A 17,471-nucleotide genomic window follows, 5' to 3' on the forward strand; every position below is an offset into this window, starting at 1 on the left:
CCCGGAGGGGAGGGCCGTTCCCCCCCCAGCCTAGCCGCAGAATCAGTAACCAAGCATATGATTAGTCAATGTTCTTTATGCCTGTACTAAAGGGTAAAGAATAGGTATGCTCCTATTTGGCACAATATAATTTGAACTAATTCATTTTGTCCATTTCATTATAATTTCTTGACAAGGAGAATGATGTTTTCTTATATATCATAGTCGTACCTTCATTAGCATATTTAGTTATTTTATAGATAAAATTACATAATTATTTTAATTGCCTATTAGTGACAGATAAGCAAATTGGAATTCATTGTTGTAATTGAAGTATTGCTTTTTATAAAATCTTAGTCCGTAGATTTAACTACTCCATGTGGGATCGATATCTAGGACTTCATTAGAGTCCTATATTACTTGAGAGATACATATACTTGAGTTGACAAATTCGACTTTAACATTATTGAATATTATATTTATACATCTTAATCAAATTAGACACATCTATAAAGTCGCGGTCAAGTTTTTGGTCGCGATCAAGTCTTTGGACGCCGTTGCTGGAAATTAAATCTTCTAGTAGCGCCATCAAATTCTTGTATTTGTCGATTTAAAAAAAGTCGGTCACGTACGCTGCGCTATGTACGATTTTGAGGTTATACTGAGGGTATAAGGGGGTTATATCCACGATATAATCCCTTGTAACCTTCATGTAACATTCTGTAATTTAACTGTAACCTACTAATAAATTCTTAATATATGATAACAGAAGCGCGAAATTTATTTGTAGGTTACAAGTATGTTACACTAGATTACATGGAGGTTATAAGGGGTTATAACACGAGTATAAGCCCCTTAAACCCTCTGTATAACCTCGAAATCATACGCAGCACTGCGTACGTTTATCGTACGCAAATTTTTTCTCTCTATTACACCCCACATACAACTCACACAAGAAAATAAAATCTAAGGGACTTCTCCCTAAAAAAAGAAAAATACAACTTACACCACCTATAAACCCAAAAGAGAAGAAAAATATTAATCCAAGTCATGTAAGCAAAATAAATGTAAATCTTTAGGTAAGTATTAGAAAAAATAGTAGAATTAAGATTAGCTCCAACTTTAGCAGCCTAGTTAGCAGCACCCTTGCCTTCTCTTTTAGCGTGCATCCAACTTATCTCCAAATTTTTAGAAAGAAAAGCAATCCTCTTCATTTACATAATAATGCTCCAATGGCATCTACTTTATTTCTGCAACAATTCCAGAGGATTAAAGAATTTGATTCTAAAATTACATGCCTTCAGCCAAACTTTTTGGCAACTATTAGTCCGAAAACAACAACATCAACTTCAGCATATAGAGATGATATAGGAATAAAATGAGTCGCAAATCAGAATATGATAGCGCCAAAATTGTCTCTGCAAATTCCACCAATAGAACCAATATTTTTTTTTCCAACTTCCTTTAACATTAATTTTGATAAAGGGAGCTATAGGCTTACACCATTTCAAAATGCAATTATTAAATCTGACATACCGAGATATAGGTAAATTTAAATGTGAAATAAACTCTACAAATTTGCTCCAAGGTTTACCTTTATAGTTATGTCATGATAAGCATTTAAGTATAAATTTAATTATTATAAAAAAGGTATCAACACTGTTAGGAACCATACCATTATGTTTAACATTGTTTCTAGCAATCCAAATGGACCATATAATCATAATAGCAATATTAAAGAAAAAATCATGTTCTTGTTGTTTCCAATCCTCACAAATCTCCTTAACATAATCAAAGCCACCATTTTTCATTTTTTTATTGAAGAATTAATAAATATTCTTCTAAACATCTTTTGCAAAGATGCACTTTATAAAAATATGAATAATAGATTCTTCATTTGACCTGCATAATAAGCAACAAGAGGGAATTTTAATTTTCTTAAGTTTCAAGATATCATTTGTGGGAATAATATCATGCAATACTCTCCACATAAAAAAGAGTGAGCATGTTTGACCCACTTATTCCAAATCCAAATCATGTCTTCTCCATGAAAAATTTGAAATGAATTAGCAAAGATTTAGAGAAACACTCTCACAGATTTCCTTTAATTTTAGAGCAATCCTCATCTTGGTTATTAATAGAAACATTTTTAATGAAATATGCATCAGTTTTATGTACAAATTGAAGCAATTTCCTCACATCCCAATGATTATCACACCACATATCCATAACTTTAATATTTTTATCATCAGGACCACCATAAAAATCGGCTAAAGAACCTTTACCCAGCCAATCATCATACCAGAAGGAGCAGCTTCCATTACCAACATCCCAATAGATTAAATTTTCAGTGTAACTGACAACTTTAAGCATTTCTTTCAAGATAAAAGAGTCATATTTCGAAACACTAGCAGCTAGAGGATGAGCACAGTTATAGTATTTAGCTTCCATCAAAGAGACCCAAATGGATATGCTCTTTCAAAATCTAAACCAAAGCTTCATGAAATTAATTTTCATAGTATCTGCCAAACTTCAAAAGCCTAAACCTCATTTATCCAGAGGTTTACATAGTTTATTCCAATTCTTCCAATGAATATATTTTTTGTCATTGTTATCCCAATAAAATGTTAAAAAAAAATTCAAGCTTCCTAATGACATTATTAGGCATTTTCATGATTTGCATTGAATAAAGAGGAAGAGAAGTGAGAATAATTTTAAGAATAGTAACTTTTCCACCAAATGAGAGAAATTTATTCTCCCATGAAATAATTCTCTAATGATCTTATCAAAAAGATTATAACAATAAAATGATTTTTCCTGTCTTTTCTATCATAGTTGAAACCCAAGTAAGATAGAGGTAGTTCACCTTTATTACAATTAGTAAAATCAAAAAACAAGTTCTTCTTACTAGCAAGAGTATGCTTGGAACAATAGAAAAAACACATAGATGTGAAAATTTATCCCAGTAGTGTCTTGAAAATGAGGAATGACTTCCCAAAGATATTCAATAGATCTCTTTTGAGCATTAGTAGAGATCACTAGATCATTAACATAACAAAGATGAGAAATATTGATCATACCTTTGTGCAAATAATTCAAGCGGGATACTTTTCAAATAAAGTATTAAGACATATGAACATAAACTCAAAAGTTATAATAAACAGTATAAGGGAAAGGCCACTTTGCTTAATACCTTTTGAAGCTTTAAATAAACCACAATTTTTACCAGTAATTAGCAGGGAATAGAAATTGTTATCAAGAATTTTGTTGATACGTAAGCAAAAATCCTCATTGAAACCCAGGGCCTTAAAAACATTAAGAATGAATTCTCCTCTAATGGTATCAAAAGTTTTCACAAAATCCATTTTAGAAATGACATTACCTCCTTTTTCTTTTTTATCAAGATCCAAAAGAAGTTCTTGCATGGTTTGTGCATTATCACAAATATTTCTACCTTTCACAAAAGCTAATTGATTATGATTGATAATCTTATGGAGTAAGGGTTGAATCATTTTCACCATAATTTTAGAAATAATTATAGATATCACAGTATTAAGGCTGATAGGTTTGTAAGCATTCCAAGTATTGGACTCATTCTCTTTAGGAATAAAAATAATACTAGAAGATTTAAAAAATCTAGGAAAATCTTTACCTTTGAAGAAATCTTGAATGACAGAAATCACACCAGTAGTACCAATGATACCCCAATATTTTTTGTAAAATTTCACTGTAAACCCATCAGGTCAAGCAGTCTTACCATCTTTCATATCATCTAGGATTTCCTTAAATTTCTCCACATGGGGTATAAAAGTAAGATTCATATCTATACACAAAGAAGGATTATAAAGTATAACACTTTTAATTCTAGAAAGTAAGAAACCATCACTACTAAACAAATCAGAAAAGAAATTGATTCCATCAATTTCAATATCTTTAGTACTATATAAAACCAAATCATTGCTGCTAAATTTCAATATGTCAGCAGTTAAATCAATATTCAAACTAATATTTTAGTACAATATTCAAATCAATATATAAAACCAAATCAATATTCAATTTCAATATCTTTGGTACTATATTCCGAGTTGGATCGACTTCTTGATATGAGGGGTCTTGGTCTTATTTGTTGGATTTGATCTTTTTTAAAAGTCCTTTTTGCTTCATAATATTTCTTGAACTCTTATTGTTTTGGATGATGACCCGTCTTCGACAGGCGCGGGTGACAAACTTACCGTGGCACCAACGATAGCTGGTTAGGCACAAGGCGAGGGCGGTCGACTCTTGAGCAAGGATGGCGGGGTTGACCTAAGGGTCTAAATGAGTCGAGTTGGCTTAATGAGCTCACGAGCTAAGCATATCGAGCAACAAGCTCGAGCTCGAGCTTGAGCTCAAACTTGACATCATTTATTAAACAATCTCAAGCTCGAGCTCATCCCGCTCAGCTTGTTTGCTTGCTAGCCAGCAAGATTAGCCTACCATTAGTCATTTTGATGCATTTGAGTTGCCACTACTTCCTTCTCCACCTAAGACCACCAATAACTTTTCAAGTAAACTAATGTAAAAATTAAAATTTTAGTTTGAGATTGCAAGCTCATTCATGAGCCAGCTGCTACCACTATGAACCAAGCTAGAGCTCGAGCTCACTCGTGAGCCATCCATACTCAATTTAATCAATTTGGGTATGAGGGAAATTTTATATAGGAAACTGCTTTGGCCAGGATATGTCTCAGTTAAAGCGGCAAACGACCAACCTCTTGTAAAATATTTTTTCTCGAGCAAATTTTTGAGTGTTCCCTTATAATTTTTTAAACTTGTTTTCTAGGATAATCGTGTTTCATTTTTTGTGTTGACGTGATCCTTCTATCACATCAAGCTTTTTGGAAAGAAAATTCAACTCCTTGTTCGGAAAACTCAGGGAGAAACAACTCACCTCATTTATTGTGGAGTTCTCCATTTCCGCAAGCTTGGAGCTCTAATCTGTTGCATTTTTACCGAAGCTTTATATGGTAAGAACATGCTCCTAGCCAGCTTCTGCCAGTGGATGTGTGGCCATGAATATGTTGCATTCTCGAATTCATTTCATAAAATTTTGATGCTTATACAAACAATGTTTTTTGACTGATAAAACTGAAATAGAGCTGCAATATGTGACATATTCTATGCGGCATTGATATTATTTGATTTTCTTCTTTTATAGAATAAAGACACCCAGGATCTATGAAGTAAAACTTCATTCTTTTTGTGAAATTCTCGAGTTGTGTAGTTGTTCAACTTTAAATTTCTTATAGTGGTTTAAACGCGTGTGAATCTTAGGGCCCGTTTGGGACATCTTATTTGGTGCGGTAGCGTTTTGAAAACGCACCATGTCTGTTTGGGTAAACTGCATTTTGGTAGCTTATGCATTTTCAAAACTCTGAAAACAGTTTTTTTACACCGCAACTATCTAGATAAGGTGACAGCTTTCTGGTTGCGGTCTGACTTTTCTAAAAAATTAAAAATTTGTAATAGTCATCGCACGTAGCTTATCGGCAGATTATTTTTAATCAGTTTATCAGCAGATTATTCAATAACTTGCAACTGCCCCAAACAGGCTCTTAGTCGATTAGACTTTACGTAACATTCAATATGTTTTCATTTCTTCTTCAATTAAAAACATTTGTCTGGTGAAATTAAATCGAGATTTAGATACATGCCACTCAAGTCCTATGTGTTCACATATCTAAAACTTATAGTTTGATTTGGTTGGTATTAATGTAAAAAAAGTACAATTGAGGTGTTTGATACATAAATATGTAGGAATTGGGCGGTATGTATATAAATACATCATATTAAAGTATTTAAGAGTATTGGTAAATGGGAACATGTTCCTGATGGTTTCATCTGGCCATGACTAATGAGAACTTTGTGATACACATTTCCATGCATATGTAAGATAATATATATGCTCTTTATGTAATATTCAATATGTTTTCGTTTCTTCTTCAATTGAAAATATTTGTCTAGTGAAATTAAATTGAGATTTAGATACATTCCACCCAAGTCCTATGTGCTTACATATCTAAAACTTTTAGTTTGATTTGGTTGGTATAAATGTAAAAAAGTAAACTTGAGGTGTTAGATACATAAATACGTAAGAATTGGGCGGTCTGTATGTAAATACCTCATATTAAAGTATTGAAGAGTATTGGTAAATGTGAACATGTTCTTAATGGTTTCATCTGGCCTATGACTAACGAGAACTTTGTGACACATTTCCATGCATATGTAAGATAGCATATATATATATATATATATAATTGAAATTTAGATGTTTATATATGTAAATACATAATTATGGAGTGGTATGTAGGCAAATCTTCCAATTTTTTTTTCAATTTTAATGCATGCCTAAAAAGTGTAGGTGATATAAATATAAAAATAAACATTTGGGGTCAGATATGTAAATACATTTGGATGGTATGTAAGCAAATGCTTGTTTTTTTTTATCCATGCAAAGTATAGTTGGATTGCAATAAGAACACCGAATGATAAATTTCCACGTGTCATGCATCATACTACTTCAAATTTTTAAGGATTATATATAAGCGTTAAAATAGAGTGTGTCGGGTTGCCTCTAAAGTAAATACATTAAATAAATTAATTTTACTTATTAGTTATATGCATATAAAGTGAAAATAATGTATTTAAATTATTTGAGCTTGTTTTGTTATGTGTAAAGTAAATAAAGATGAATTATTTTTAACATTAGTAATAAAATACATTTGAACTAATATATCATATTTTTAATTTTATCTTAATTTTTATTATTTGTAAATTAATATAACAACATTAAAATACATGTTATGCCAGATATGTAAATAAATAGTATTTGGGAGTATGTATGTAAATGAGTCTAAACTAGCACGAAAGAGTTGGGTTGTATGCATGAAAATCCCACGTATGTTTGTCACACAGAAGCTGCCCTAATTTAGCCCAAGCTAAATACAAGCCAATTGCAATAAAATCGAGTTAAACATAGATGTGTTATTCTCGTCATTTCAAACAGAAGCCGAACATAAATAACAAAAAAATCGAACGAGCCGAACACCAACAAGCCTTGAGCTTGCTCAAGCTCAGCTTGTTTAGAGGCCAAGCCGTGTGTTAAGTGCGAAGGAAAGGTGGGCCTTGCATGCGGATAAAGGGGAGAGCCGAGTCAAGGGGGTTGATGCATGAAGGAAGGGGTGATCAAGTCAAGCTCTTGAGTACGAGAAAATATTGTGTCTGGAGTCCGGACACAAGCTGCATCCTAACAATTGACGCGATACACCCCAAATTTTGTTTTCTTTTCCATTCGGGTGTTCGTTGTCCTGATACAGTTTACGTCCGGACTCCAGACACTATTTTTTGCTTGAGTACTGAGGAGAGGAGACTAAACCAAGTCTGAATCAAAGAAAGGAACGTGGCTTTGGTTGCAGGTCTCGTGCAGAAGATAGCCGAATCGAACCTTCAAGAAAAAAAGTTAGAACTCGTAATGTGTTGTTTTTTCTTAGATTAATTAATTAATTAATTAAAAAAAATATATTAAAAGTTAATATTAATGTTTATTAAATTTAAAAATTATATGCAAGACAACACTCAGAATGGGGAAATAAGAAAGTTTTGGCATTAGTAAGTATTTATTGAAGATTTATTTATAATTAATTAAATAATGAGTTAGGTATTAATATTAAATTTATTCTAACGAATGTTATAAATCAGAGGTGGGTAAATATTCAGATGGGAAAATAAGAAGAATTAACAACATTAATCATGTTAGGGTTTTCTATTTAAGTTAATAATAAGTAGTAAATTTTATTAAATAATATTAGATTTTGATAATTTCAAATTAATTGAGGATTTAGGTTAGTAAATATTTTTATACATTACAATAATGTTTATTATTTCTAATTATGTTTTTGATTTAAGTAAATGTGCATTTACTCGTTTAGTAGATGAATAGAAAGTAACTTATAAGCAAATATATATATAAATATATATGTTTTAAATAATAAAAAAGAAATATTATATATATGAATGCTTGTATGAGCATGCTAAGAGGAGTTATCTCCATCATGGTACACGCCATTGTACATGCACTCATAGGTGCTTTTATATTATCATCTCAAACAATTGAGGCATTTAGACCACAAATCATTGTGCTGATGAGAGAATATCGATTAGGCTGAGTATGTGTATTTTAACCTCAGATAAGAGTAGGCTGGGCTTGTGTCCTGTTGAGTTGGTGGGTATGTATCGACTAACGATGTTTTAGGTTATGTTTAGACGATGCTCCAGAGACGAATGCACAAATTTAGAGCATGGTGCGCATTAAAATTAAAAAGATTAAAGCTTATAAAGTAAAGGAAAAGGTAATGCATGTAAAGATTTTAGATTTATGGCATGAGCAATTATCATAGATATTTTATATAGATTATTGTATACCTTTTCATAATGAAATAAAAAAATACTAATCTACATATTGTTTTCATTTTTTCGAGTAACAAAAATTTAAATGTGTGATTATTTTATTATGTTATTTTAATCTTTTTTTATGTTTTAAATTTCTTAATATAAAATGAGTACTAGATGGGATAATATGTACAAACTATGCGGTCATTAAATGGAAAGGAAAACTTATTATTCGTCAGTTAAATTACCTTTTTAATGGCTCTTTTAATTTATTTGAATTATATGTTGTTAGTGATACAAAATTAAAAATTTGAAAGTTTAAGTTTCATCATCCGACTGTCATTTCCTTGTTTGGAAATTTCATGCCCCTGTGCTAGGTCGTGATAAAGTTGTATCAGAGAAAAGGTTTAGATTAAGTACCACAAATCTTAATGAAAGATCTAAGTTATTTATTAACTTTAATCAAATAATTTTGGTGATTTGAGTTATGTTAACTATAACCAGATAACCTTATTTTATCTCAAACATATGGATACCTAAAAAGAGATGAAGGTGCTCACCTGGTTGGAGAAGAATTATCACCCATTGTCATTGTGAATACAATGCCTTGACCCAAGTGATGGTGGCTTTCGCTCAACATTTTTAGGGCTCCACATCACAATCAAATGAAAATAGTAGTACACTTGCTAAAAATAAATACAATGAAACGTTCCTTCCGTAGGGGGCGGTGGAAGAATGAAATTCGACAGTTGTGGGGGCGGCCAAGATCTCATAACCGAAGGTTCGATTGACAGCAGTAGCCTTATCGAACATGAGCAGTGGTGGATATGTCCGGCGACTCCTCTGCCAACAATTCCAAGTAAGTGAGCCGAGCACAAATAATTTTCTTAAAATTGAATTATGAATAAGTTGAACACAAATAACTTCTTTATTTGATCACGTTCCACTTGTTTTAGCTTGAAATTAAGAACTTAAATATATATTATCCATATAATAATATAGTATATCTATTTATAGGTCTATGTCTTTTATTACATAAAAATTATATCTCTTTAGATCTAATACCCTAAATCAAAATTTTTAATTAATTTAAATGAATTAATTTTAAGCTGAAGACAAATATATAAATTGATTTAAAGATAACATAGTTTACAAATAAATCTGAATATTTTAAATATAATTAATTTTAAATGAGACAAATGCGAGTTTTTTGAGCTTGCTGAGCTAATCCAGGGCAGGTTGCAGATTCCGTTCAGCATTCGCGGAGCCCCTTCTGAATCCTCCTTCCTCTGAACGTCCACGGGACGAAATCGATTTCCCGCAATCCACTGCTTCTCCAACTCTTCTACCTCTCTCGAATTTTGAAGCTTCTTCCGCACTTTTCCGGAAGCCGAAAGAGTCTCCAGTCCTCCGGGAGGATCACGCCTTTAAATGGCTTGTGAAATGCGAATCGCCCAAACCCAGTGCTTCTCTACCTGCCGAACCCCCTTGTTCTCTCTGCCGCTCAAGAAGCTTGGGGTTCAAGTAGCGGTTCGGCGTTCAGGGGAGTCCAGAGGGTTGGGTGCTCGTGGGAGGATGAACGGCGTGAGGCTGAAGATCGATGTGGTTGTGAGGGCGACGACGACGGAGATGTCGAAGAAGCGGCGTTATGGGGAGGAGGCGAAGGGGTTTGTGGAGGAGATGAGGGCTGTGGCGATGAGGCTGCACACCAGGGATCAAGCTAAGGAAGGGGAGAGGGAGCCGGAGGGGAACCCGGTGGCGAGATGGGAGCCGACGGTGGAAGGGTATCTTCGGTTTTTGGTGGACAGCAAGTTAGTGTATGATACGCTGGACTCCATTATCGCTGAGGCAGCTCATCCTTTCTGTAAGTCATTTTTTGCTTTGTTTTGTTTGAGGAATGCGACTTGATTTTGAGACTTTTCTTGCTTGGATTTTTGCTGGTTGTGTTGATTCATGTTACTGTTGCGTGTTTGTGAGATGAAGAGAATAGAGATTCTTGAAATCAGTAAGTTTGCTGGAACGTGGTTGATCTAGTTTTCTTGGTGGGATGTAGGAGATGCTCATTTTAATAATGTTTGATGATAGATGACAGTTCTTTCAGTAGATTAGGAAACATTTTGTTTTATTTTGCTCTTGTTTTTGCAGTTCATTCATTGCATCACATTATTTTGTTAAATTCCATCATAAGATGGTGTGAAAGAAATACTTGTTGTTGAAATTGGGGGGGAATTGTTGGTGGTTTTGGAAGTTTGAGTGTGAAATCACAAATTTGATGTGAATGGGACTTGATTCTCTAGGACTTGATAACAACTTTCATGAACTTTATGAACTACAAGTAAATTTTGGGATTTATATGTGGAATACTTGCTTTGGAACATTTCTTCAAGCATACTATCAAGAATTAAGTCCTAAAGAGTTTGGCTTGTCTATTCCTTTTGTCTCTCTTTTTTTATTATGGGTATCAAGATGGTACATTGGTTCCTACTTATATCCTTTACTATACTCAAAGTTGGAAATTCTTTTTTTTTTTTTTTAAGGATTTACATACCACTCAATTCTTTTGTATTTACATATCTAACACCTGAACTTCAATTTTTACATACATACCATCTTACCTATGCATGAAAAGGTGTATTTCAATTTTGGAAAGTTAAAATCGTGGTATTTTTTACGTGATATGAATGATTTGGATGTTATAAATGTAAAAATCAAAGTTTAGGTGCTAGATATATAGATAAATTGCAATTGGTTAGTATGTATGTAAATGCCTTTTTTTGTGGTTTTCCTTCTTGAAAATAGGTTCTTAAAGTTTATGGGTAGTATGTATGTAAATGCCCTTTTTTGTGGTTTTCCTTCTTGAAAATAGGTTCTTAAAGTTTAGAGTATGTTCTATTTCTTTTGATGGTTATTTTATCATTGCAATTAATTTCCCTAAGATATGGCAAGATTTCAATCCATACAGAAAGAGAAAGAAATCTGTTAATATCAGTAGAAGGAAGATGAAGTGCTTTACAGTCAGTAAAAAAAAACTTTATGGTTGTTACACACAATGAGAAGCCAGAGAATTTTTGTAACATGCTATTTTTCAAGATTGAGTTGGTTTTTGGTGTAAATGCTTCTAACTTGTTCTAAAACAATTTTATTTCTTAAACTTATACACCGAATGAATTTTTGTATTAGTTGTAATATATGAAGGAACTGACAAGGAATTGTAAGTTTTATGGTTAAATTACTACAATAACAACAACAACAAAGCGTTAATCCCACTAAGTGTGGTCGGCTACATGAATTCCTTTTCTCCATTTCATCCTATTTAGTGTCATTTTTTCATTTAATTCTAATAAATTAAGATAATTTTTTTATATAATAAGCCGAAGTTTTCTTAGGTCTACCTCTGTCTTTCTTAACATAATTCGAATCTAAAACATTTACTCTCCTAATAAGATCATCAGATGGTCGACATTTAATGTGACCAAACCATCTAAGGCGACCCTTTAATTTTGTCCCTCACTAGAGCTACACCAACCCTAGCACGGATATATCATTTCGCATTTTGTCTCCAAGTGTAAAGTCACTCATCCACCTAAAGATTCTCATCTTGGCAACCTTTAACATAGTTTTATGCTTCTATTTTAAAGGCCAACATTCAGCGCCATAGGGCATTACAGGTCTCACCACCATACAACAACAAAGCCTTAATCCCACTACGTGGGGTCGACAACATGAATCCTTTTTCTCCATTGCATCCTATTAGTGTCATATTTTCATTTAGTTTTAGTAAAATAAGATCATTTTTTTATACAGTAAGCCCAAGTCTTCCTAGGTCTACCTCTACCTTTCTTAACACAAATTGAATCTAAAACATCTACCACCATTTTTTCACAGGTCTCATTGCCATCTTATAAAAAATTTCTTTTAGTCTAAGCGGTACTTTTCTATCACAGAATATGCCTGAAACATTCCTCCACTTCAACCAAACAACTTGAATTCTACTAATAACATCCCCATCAGTATCAACATCACTTTGAACAATAGACCCGATATATCTAAAGTGTTCACACCTTTTAATAATTTGATCACCCATAATTACAACTTTGTTACTAGAGCTACTACTACTAAAATTACATTCCATATATTCAGTTTTAGTTTGACTCAAACGAAGGCCTTTAAACTCCAATGTAGGCCTCCATAATTCATGTTTTCCCTGAGCTTTTTCTCTCATCTTATCCACAAGAAAGATATCATCAGCAAAATACATACACCAAGGTAAATCCTCGTGTAAATGTCTAGTAAGACCATCCATAATTAAACCAAAAAGATATGGGCTTAAAGCCGATCCTGATGCAATCCGATAGAAATAGGAAATAGTTGGTCAATCCTCCTGTTCGAACACAAATAATAGCTCTTGTATGCATATCTTTAATGACTTGAATTTAAGTCATATCAACACCTTTCTTCTCAAGAACTCTCTTAAGGATATCTCTTGGAACCTTATCGTAAGCTTTTTATAAATCAATAAAAATCAAATGTAGATCCTCTTTATTATATCTGAACTTCTCCATCAGACCTCTCAATAAATGTATAGCTTCCATAGTAGACTTGTCGGCATAAATCCAAATTGATTATGAGAAATCTTTGTAATACGTCTTAGCCTATGTTCAATTACTCTCTCTCATAATTTTAAAGTACAACACATCAATTTAAATTCTCTATAATTTGCACACTCTTGATGGGGACCAAGAAACTCTTCCTCCACTCATGCATCTTTTTAGTTTTTAAAATAATATTAAAGAGTATAGTGAGCTAAGAAACACTCAAATCTCCCAAATATTTCTACACTTCAATTGGGATACCATCAGGTCTTACAGTCTTGCCACCCTTGGTTTTCTTTAAAGCCTCAACTTCTTTTTTATTAATGCGCAGTAAAAATGAAATATTTTATTATTATTTACAATATTAAGATCAATAAGGTCGATCATATTTTCAAAAACTTAATTAAAAAGTTTATCAATGACGCAAACACTTATGTTGAATATCTTTTTATAAGAAAAATATTTTTTGATTTTCATCTTTAATATACTTTACTTGAATTAAATCTTTACTTTTTTTTTCTCTTTGTTTGGCTTGTTTATACATATATTTTTCATGTTCCTTAGCGTCTAATCTATTATAAAGGTCACTAAAAGTAGAATTTTTAGCGTCACATATTATTTTTTTAGACTTCCTGCGGGCCATTTGATATTTTTCTCAGTTATCTAAGCTTTTACATTTAAACCAGTTTTTATAACATATCTTCTTATATTTTATTTTTCTTGCACATTATCATTCCATCATTAACTATTTTTATTTATAGAAATTTTTTCTTTTGATCCTCCAAGTACATCTTTTGTCACTTGTTTAATATTGTTTATTACTTTCTCCCACATTGCATGTGCATCTTCATGAACATCCCAAATTTCAAAATGTTGAATTTTACTAATAAAAATAATTTTCTTTTAGGTACCCATGTAATTCTACGATGATGAATCATAGTATTCTTTATTTTACAACTCTTCATCTTAAAATCTAGAACTAATAATTGATGTTGGGTACTTAAATTCTCACTTAGAATGACCTTACAATTTCGACTCTCTCCTTTTCTCATAAGAATATTATCAATTTGTGTTTTATTAGATACATTCTTATAAATAATAAGATGTTCATCTCTTTTATTGAATAAAGTATTAGTAATAACAAAGTCATATGCCAAGGCAAAATGTAATATGACTCCACCTTCTTCATTAATCACTTCAAAATCGTAGCCACCATGAATATTTCTGAAATATTCTTCCACTCTACCAACATGTCTATTTAAATCTTCTCTAATAAAAATTCTTTCTTCAAGATGTATCATTTGTATTAAGTCTTCTAAGTCATTCCAAAATTTATCTTCAGAACCTATATCTAAACTTGAGGAGCATAAGCACTTACAATATTAAAAATCTTAGTATCAACAATAATCTTAAGAGCTATAATTTCATCTCCAACTCTATTAATTTTTATAACATTATCTTTCAAACTCTTATCTATAATTACACCTACATCATTTCAAGTGCGACTCTTACCAGAATACAAAAGTTTAAAATCTAATTTATCAATCTCCTTAGCTTTTTCTTTAGCACATAAGATATTTATTTTTCTATGAATTATATATCAACTAATTTCATTAATTTACCATTGAGAGTATCTATATTCCAAAATCCTAACGTAATATTAGTTTCATAGACTCGGATTCGTCTGTAATATGAAAACCCTTGCTTATTTGACACTACAACCGGGCGCCGGTGTAGCAGCCCTTGCACATTGTTCACTGTATTCAGGTCATACAATGCGTCGCTTCCAATGAGACGGCCTAGCACTTACAAAATGATCAAAACGATTCATGTCATGATTTTTTTGACAAATTTTACGCTGGTTGTCGACTACTTAACGCAACACTCCACTTTTCAAATCCCTGTTTGGGACCGGCAATGACAGTGTTTGATTAAACTAATAGTGGCTTTTAATCATATCCGTGTGTTTTAGGATTGAAATGTAAAGTATGACTTAAAACCTTCTGACAAAAAAACAATGAAATCACCTCCATCCAGTTGCCCGGTTTGTGGATTGGTGAAGGTTAATGCTTGTGTAAAAGCAAATTTGTGTGATTCTAATTGCATCAGAGGAACACTGAACTGATTATATTTTGTAATATTATTATTGAAAAAGAATATGAAATGATGTATTGGATGCAAAATGCAGTAAACTTGAGAAGTATATTGGAAAGAATGAGATGTAATCTGTATAACTAAATTGTCTTTAAGTTTCAATTTTATGTTGTGTGTTTATTCCAGTGAATTACTTGAAAAATGTTTTCATATTTAATTTTATATTCTCTGCTAGTTAGACCTTTGGGATTAAACAAGACTTTTTCATAATATTTATTCATGCTTAAACTGGTAGGTGAAATCAATCTTTCTTGCTCACAAAATTTAATTAGGAACAGTCCAACTGAAACAATTTTAAGCTAAAAATACAAATTATTGCATTAGAATTATCCTAGCATACCAGGGCAGCTTGCATTCACATGATGATGATTTTATTTACATATTTGTTTTCTTAAAACAATTTGCTTAGGGTTAGGTATATAAAGATGGAGAAATTGATGAGAAGAGGAAGTGGAAATATCGATAAATATTTGGTGCGGCAGAAAGATTTAGTTCAGTTAACAGAAATCATCATTAGTGTGTTTTACACGCAGTTTCAATCAAACTATTCTGAAAAAGAGCTTCATCTTCTTCGCAGATGCTGCATTCAAGAACACAGGACTGGAAAGATCAGCAAACTTGGCCATGGATTTAGCGTGGTTCAAGGAGCAAGGCCATGCCATCCCAGAGCCTTCAACTCCTGGGCTAACTTATTCTCAGTTGTTGAAAGAGCTTTCTAAGGAGGATCCCCAGGCATTCATTTGCCATTTTTACAACATCTATTTTGCTCATACTGCTGGTGGTCGGATGATTGGTAAAAAGGTATTTTTCACTTTAGTCCTTGGTCTATAGACGATACTGCATGCATCATTGAGATTTTAAAATTTCAAATGTTAGTTTTTAGGTCATTTTTCCCTGACAAAATTTGATATTTTTCTCGTTTTCATCTTATGGATAAAGCTTCCATGGAATGTAAGTTATTGCATTGATTTCATGTTTCTGATGTTATAATTTTGGGCCATTTTCATACATATCACTCTATTCCTATGTATTTACATATCTAACACTAAAGCTTTTCACATATATACCACCCAAATATTTTGTATCACATCAAAAATACCATCATTTTAACTTCAAAACTGTTAAATACACCTCTTCATGCATGGGTAATGTAGCATGTATGCAAAAATTGAGGTTAAGGTGTTAGATATGTGAATACATAAGAATTTAGTGGTTTCATGCATGGGTGAGGTGGCATGCATCCAAAAATTGAGGTTTAGGTGTTAGATATGTGAAAACATAAGAATTTAGTGGCATGTATGTAAATCTTCCTATAATTCATTACTTATTGTGAATGTCGGTATATCTTTTTTGCATTTTCTAGGTGGCTGAGAAGATATTGGATGGCAAAGAACTTGAATTTTACCAGTGGGAAGGAGATCTTCGCCAACTGTTACAGAACGTGAGGGAAAAACTCAACGAAGTAGCTAATGTAAGGCTCCTTCGGCAACCTTTGTTGTTAGTTATATATATATATATATATTATATATATATATATGAATATCTGTATTATTCATAATTTTTAAATAATTTATCTTACAGGCATTAATATACATTCCACATTCCCATGCATTTACCTATCTAAAACCTAAACATTAATATTTACACACATTCTACTCAAATTTTTAACATCTCATCAAAAGTATCACCATTTACAACTTTTCATGCATGAATCTATGACATCAAGGTGTGATAAATGTAAATATCAATTTTTTTACTGCTAGATATGTAAATACATAAGAATTATGTGGAATATATATGTAAATTTCCCTATAGTTCTTAAAATGCATAATGCTTCGTATAAATCTATATATATATCTTTCATTGAAAATGCACAAATTGCCACTTCTCAGGATTGGTCTAGAGAAGAAAAGAACCATTGTCTTGAAGAGACTGAAAAATCATTCAATTATTCGGGCGACATACTCCGCTTAATAATGTCATAACATTTCTACAATTTCATAATGCAATTCACCAAATGTTAATGGGTTGTGTCGCTTATTGGATTGTCATCGAACCTTTGTAATGAATTAACCTCTGTAATAAATGTGACTGTCATCATGTTGGAAGAAGCATGTTGTTTACCATCTATCTTTACCTATTGATGTTGTTAAAAATCATGTAATATTGATTTGAGCACATTCTGCAAATGATTTTCTGTATCTTTTCTACATTTTCCATGCTAATAGTAAGGATTTATATTTGTTATGTTTTCATAAGGGAGTATATATCATTATTTTTTTAATAATAATAATAACACAAGGTCATTAGATCTAATCA

At 32.1% G+C, this 17,471-nt stretch overlaps 1 protein-coding gene across 1 annotated transcript; it reads left to right on the plus strand.

The window, feature by feature from the left end:
* Positions 1-9,613: 9,613 nt before the first annotated feature.
* Positions 9,614-17,344, plus strand: LOC110022387 (heme oxygenase 1, chloroplastic-like). The gene is made up of 4 exons (XM_020721297.1): positions 9,614-10,270; positions 15,730-15,953; positions 16,516-16,623; positions 17,045-17,344. Exons 1-4 carry the CDS (start codon positions 9,838-9,840, stop codon positions 17,135-17,137), a joined length of 858 nt encoding a protein of 285 aa, XP_020576956.1. The 5' UTR covers positions 9,614-9,837; the 3' UTR covers positions 17,138-17,344.
* Positions 17,345-17,471: the final 127 nt, after the last annotated feature.

The sequence above is a fragment of the Phalaenopsis equestris genome, unplaced genomic scaffold, assembly GCF_001263595.1.
Source record: "Phalaenopsis equestris unplaced genomic scaffold, ASM126359v1 Scaffold000188, whole genome shotgun sequence".
In the NCBI taxonomy this organism is placed as follows: Eukaryota; Viridiplantae; Streptophyta; class Magnoliopsida; order Asparagales; family Orchidaceae; genus Phalaenopsis; species Phalaenopsis equestris.

Excerpts from the sequence above, each read along its gene's own strand:
- LOC110022387 (XM_020721297.1), top strand. The coding sequence starts at position 9,838 with ATGGCTTGTGAAATGCGAATCGCCCAAACCCAGTGCTTCTCTACCTGC. Across the intron at positions 15,954-16,515 it reads GTCGGATGATTGGTAAAAAG|GTGGCTGAGAAGATATTGGA; the intron begins GTATTTTTCACT and ends TGCATTTTCTAG. Across the intron at positions 16,624-17,044 it reads AACTCAACGAAGTAGCTAAT|GATTGGTCTAGAGAAGAAAA; the intron begins GTAAGGCTCCTT and ends GCCACTTCTCAG.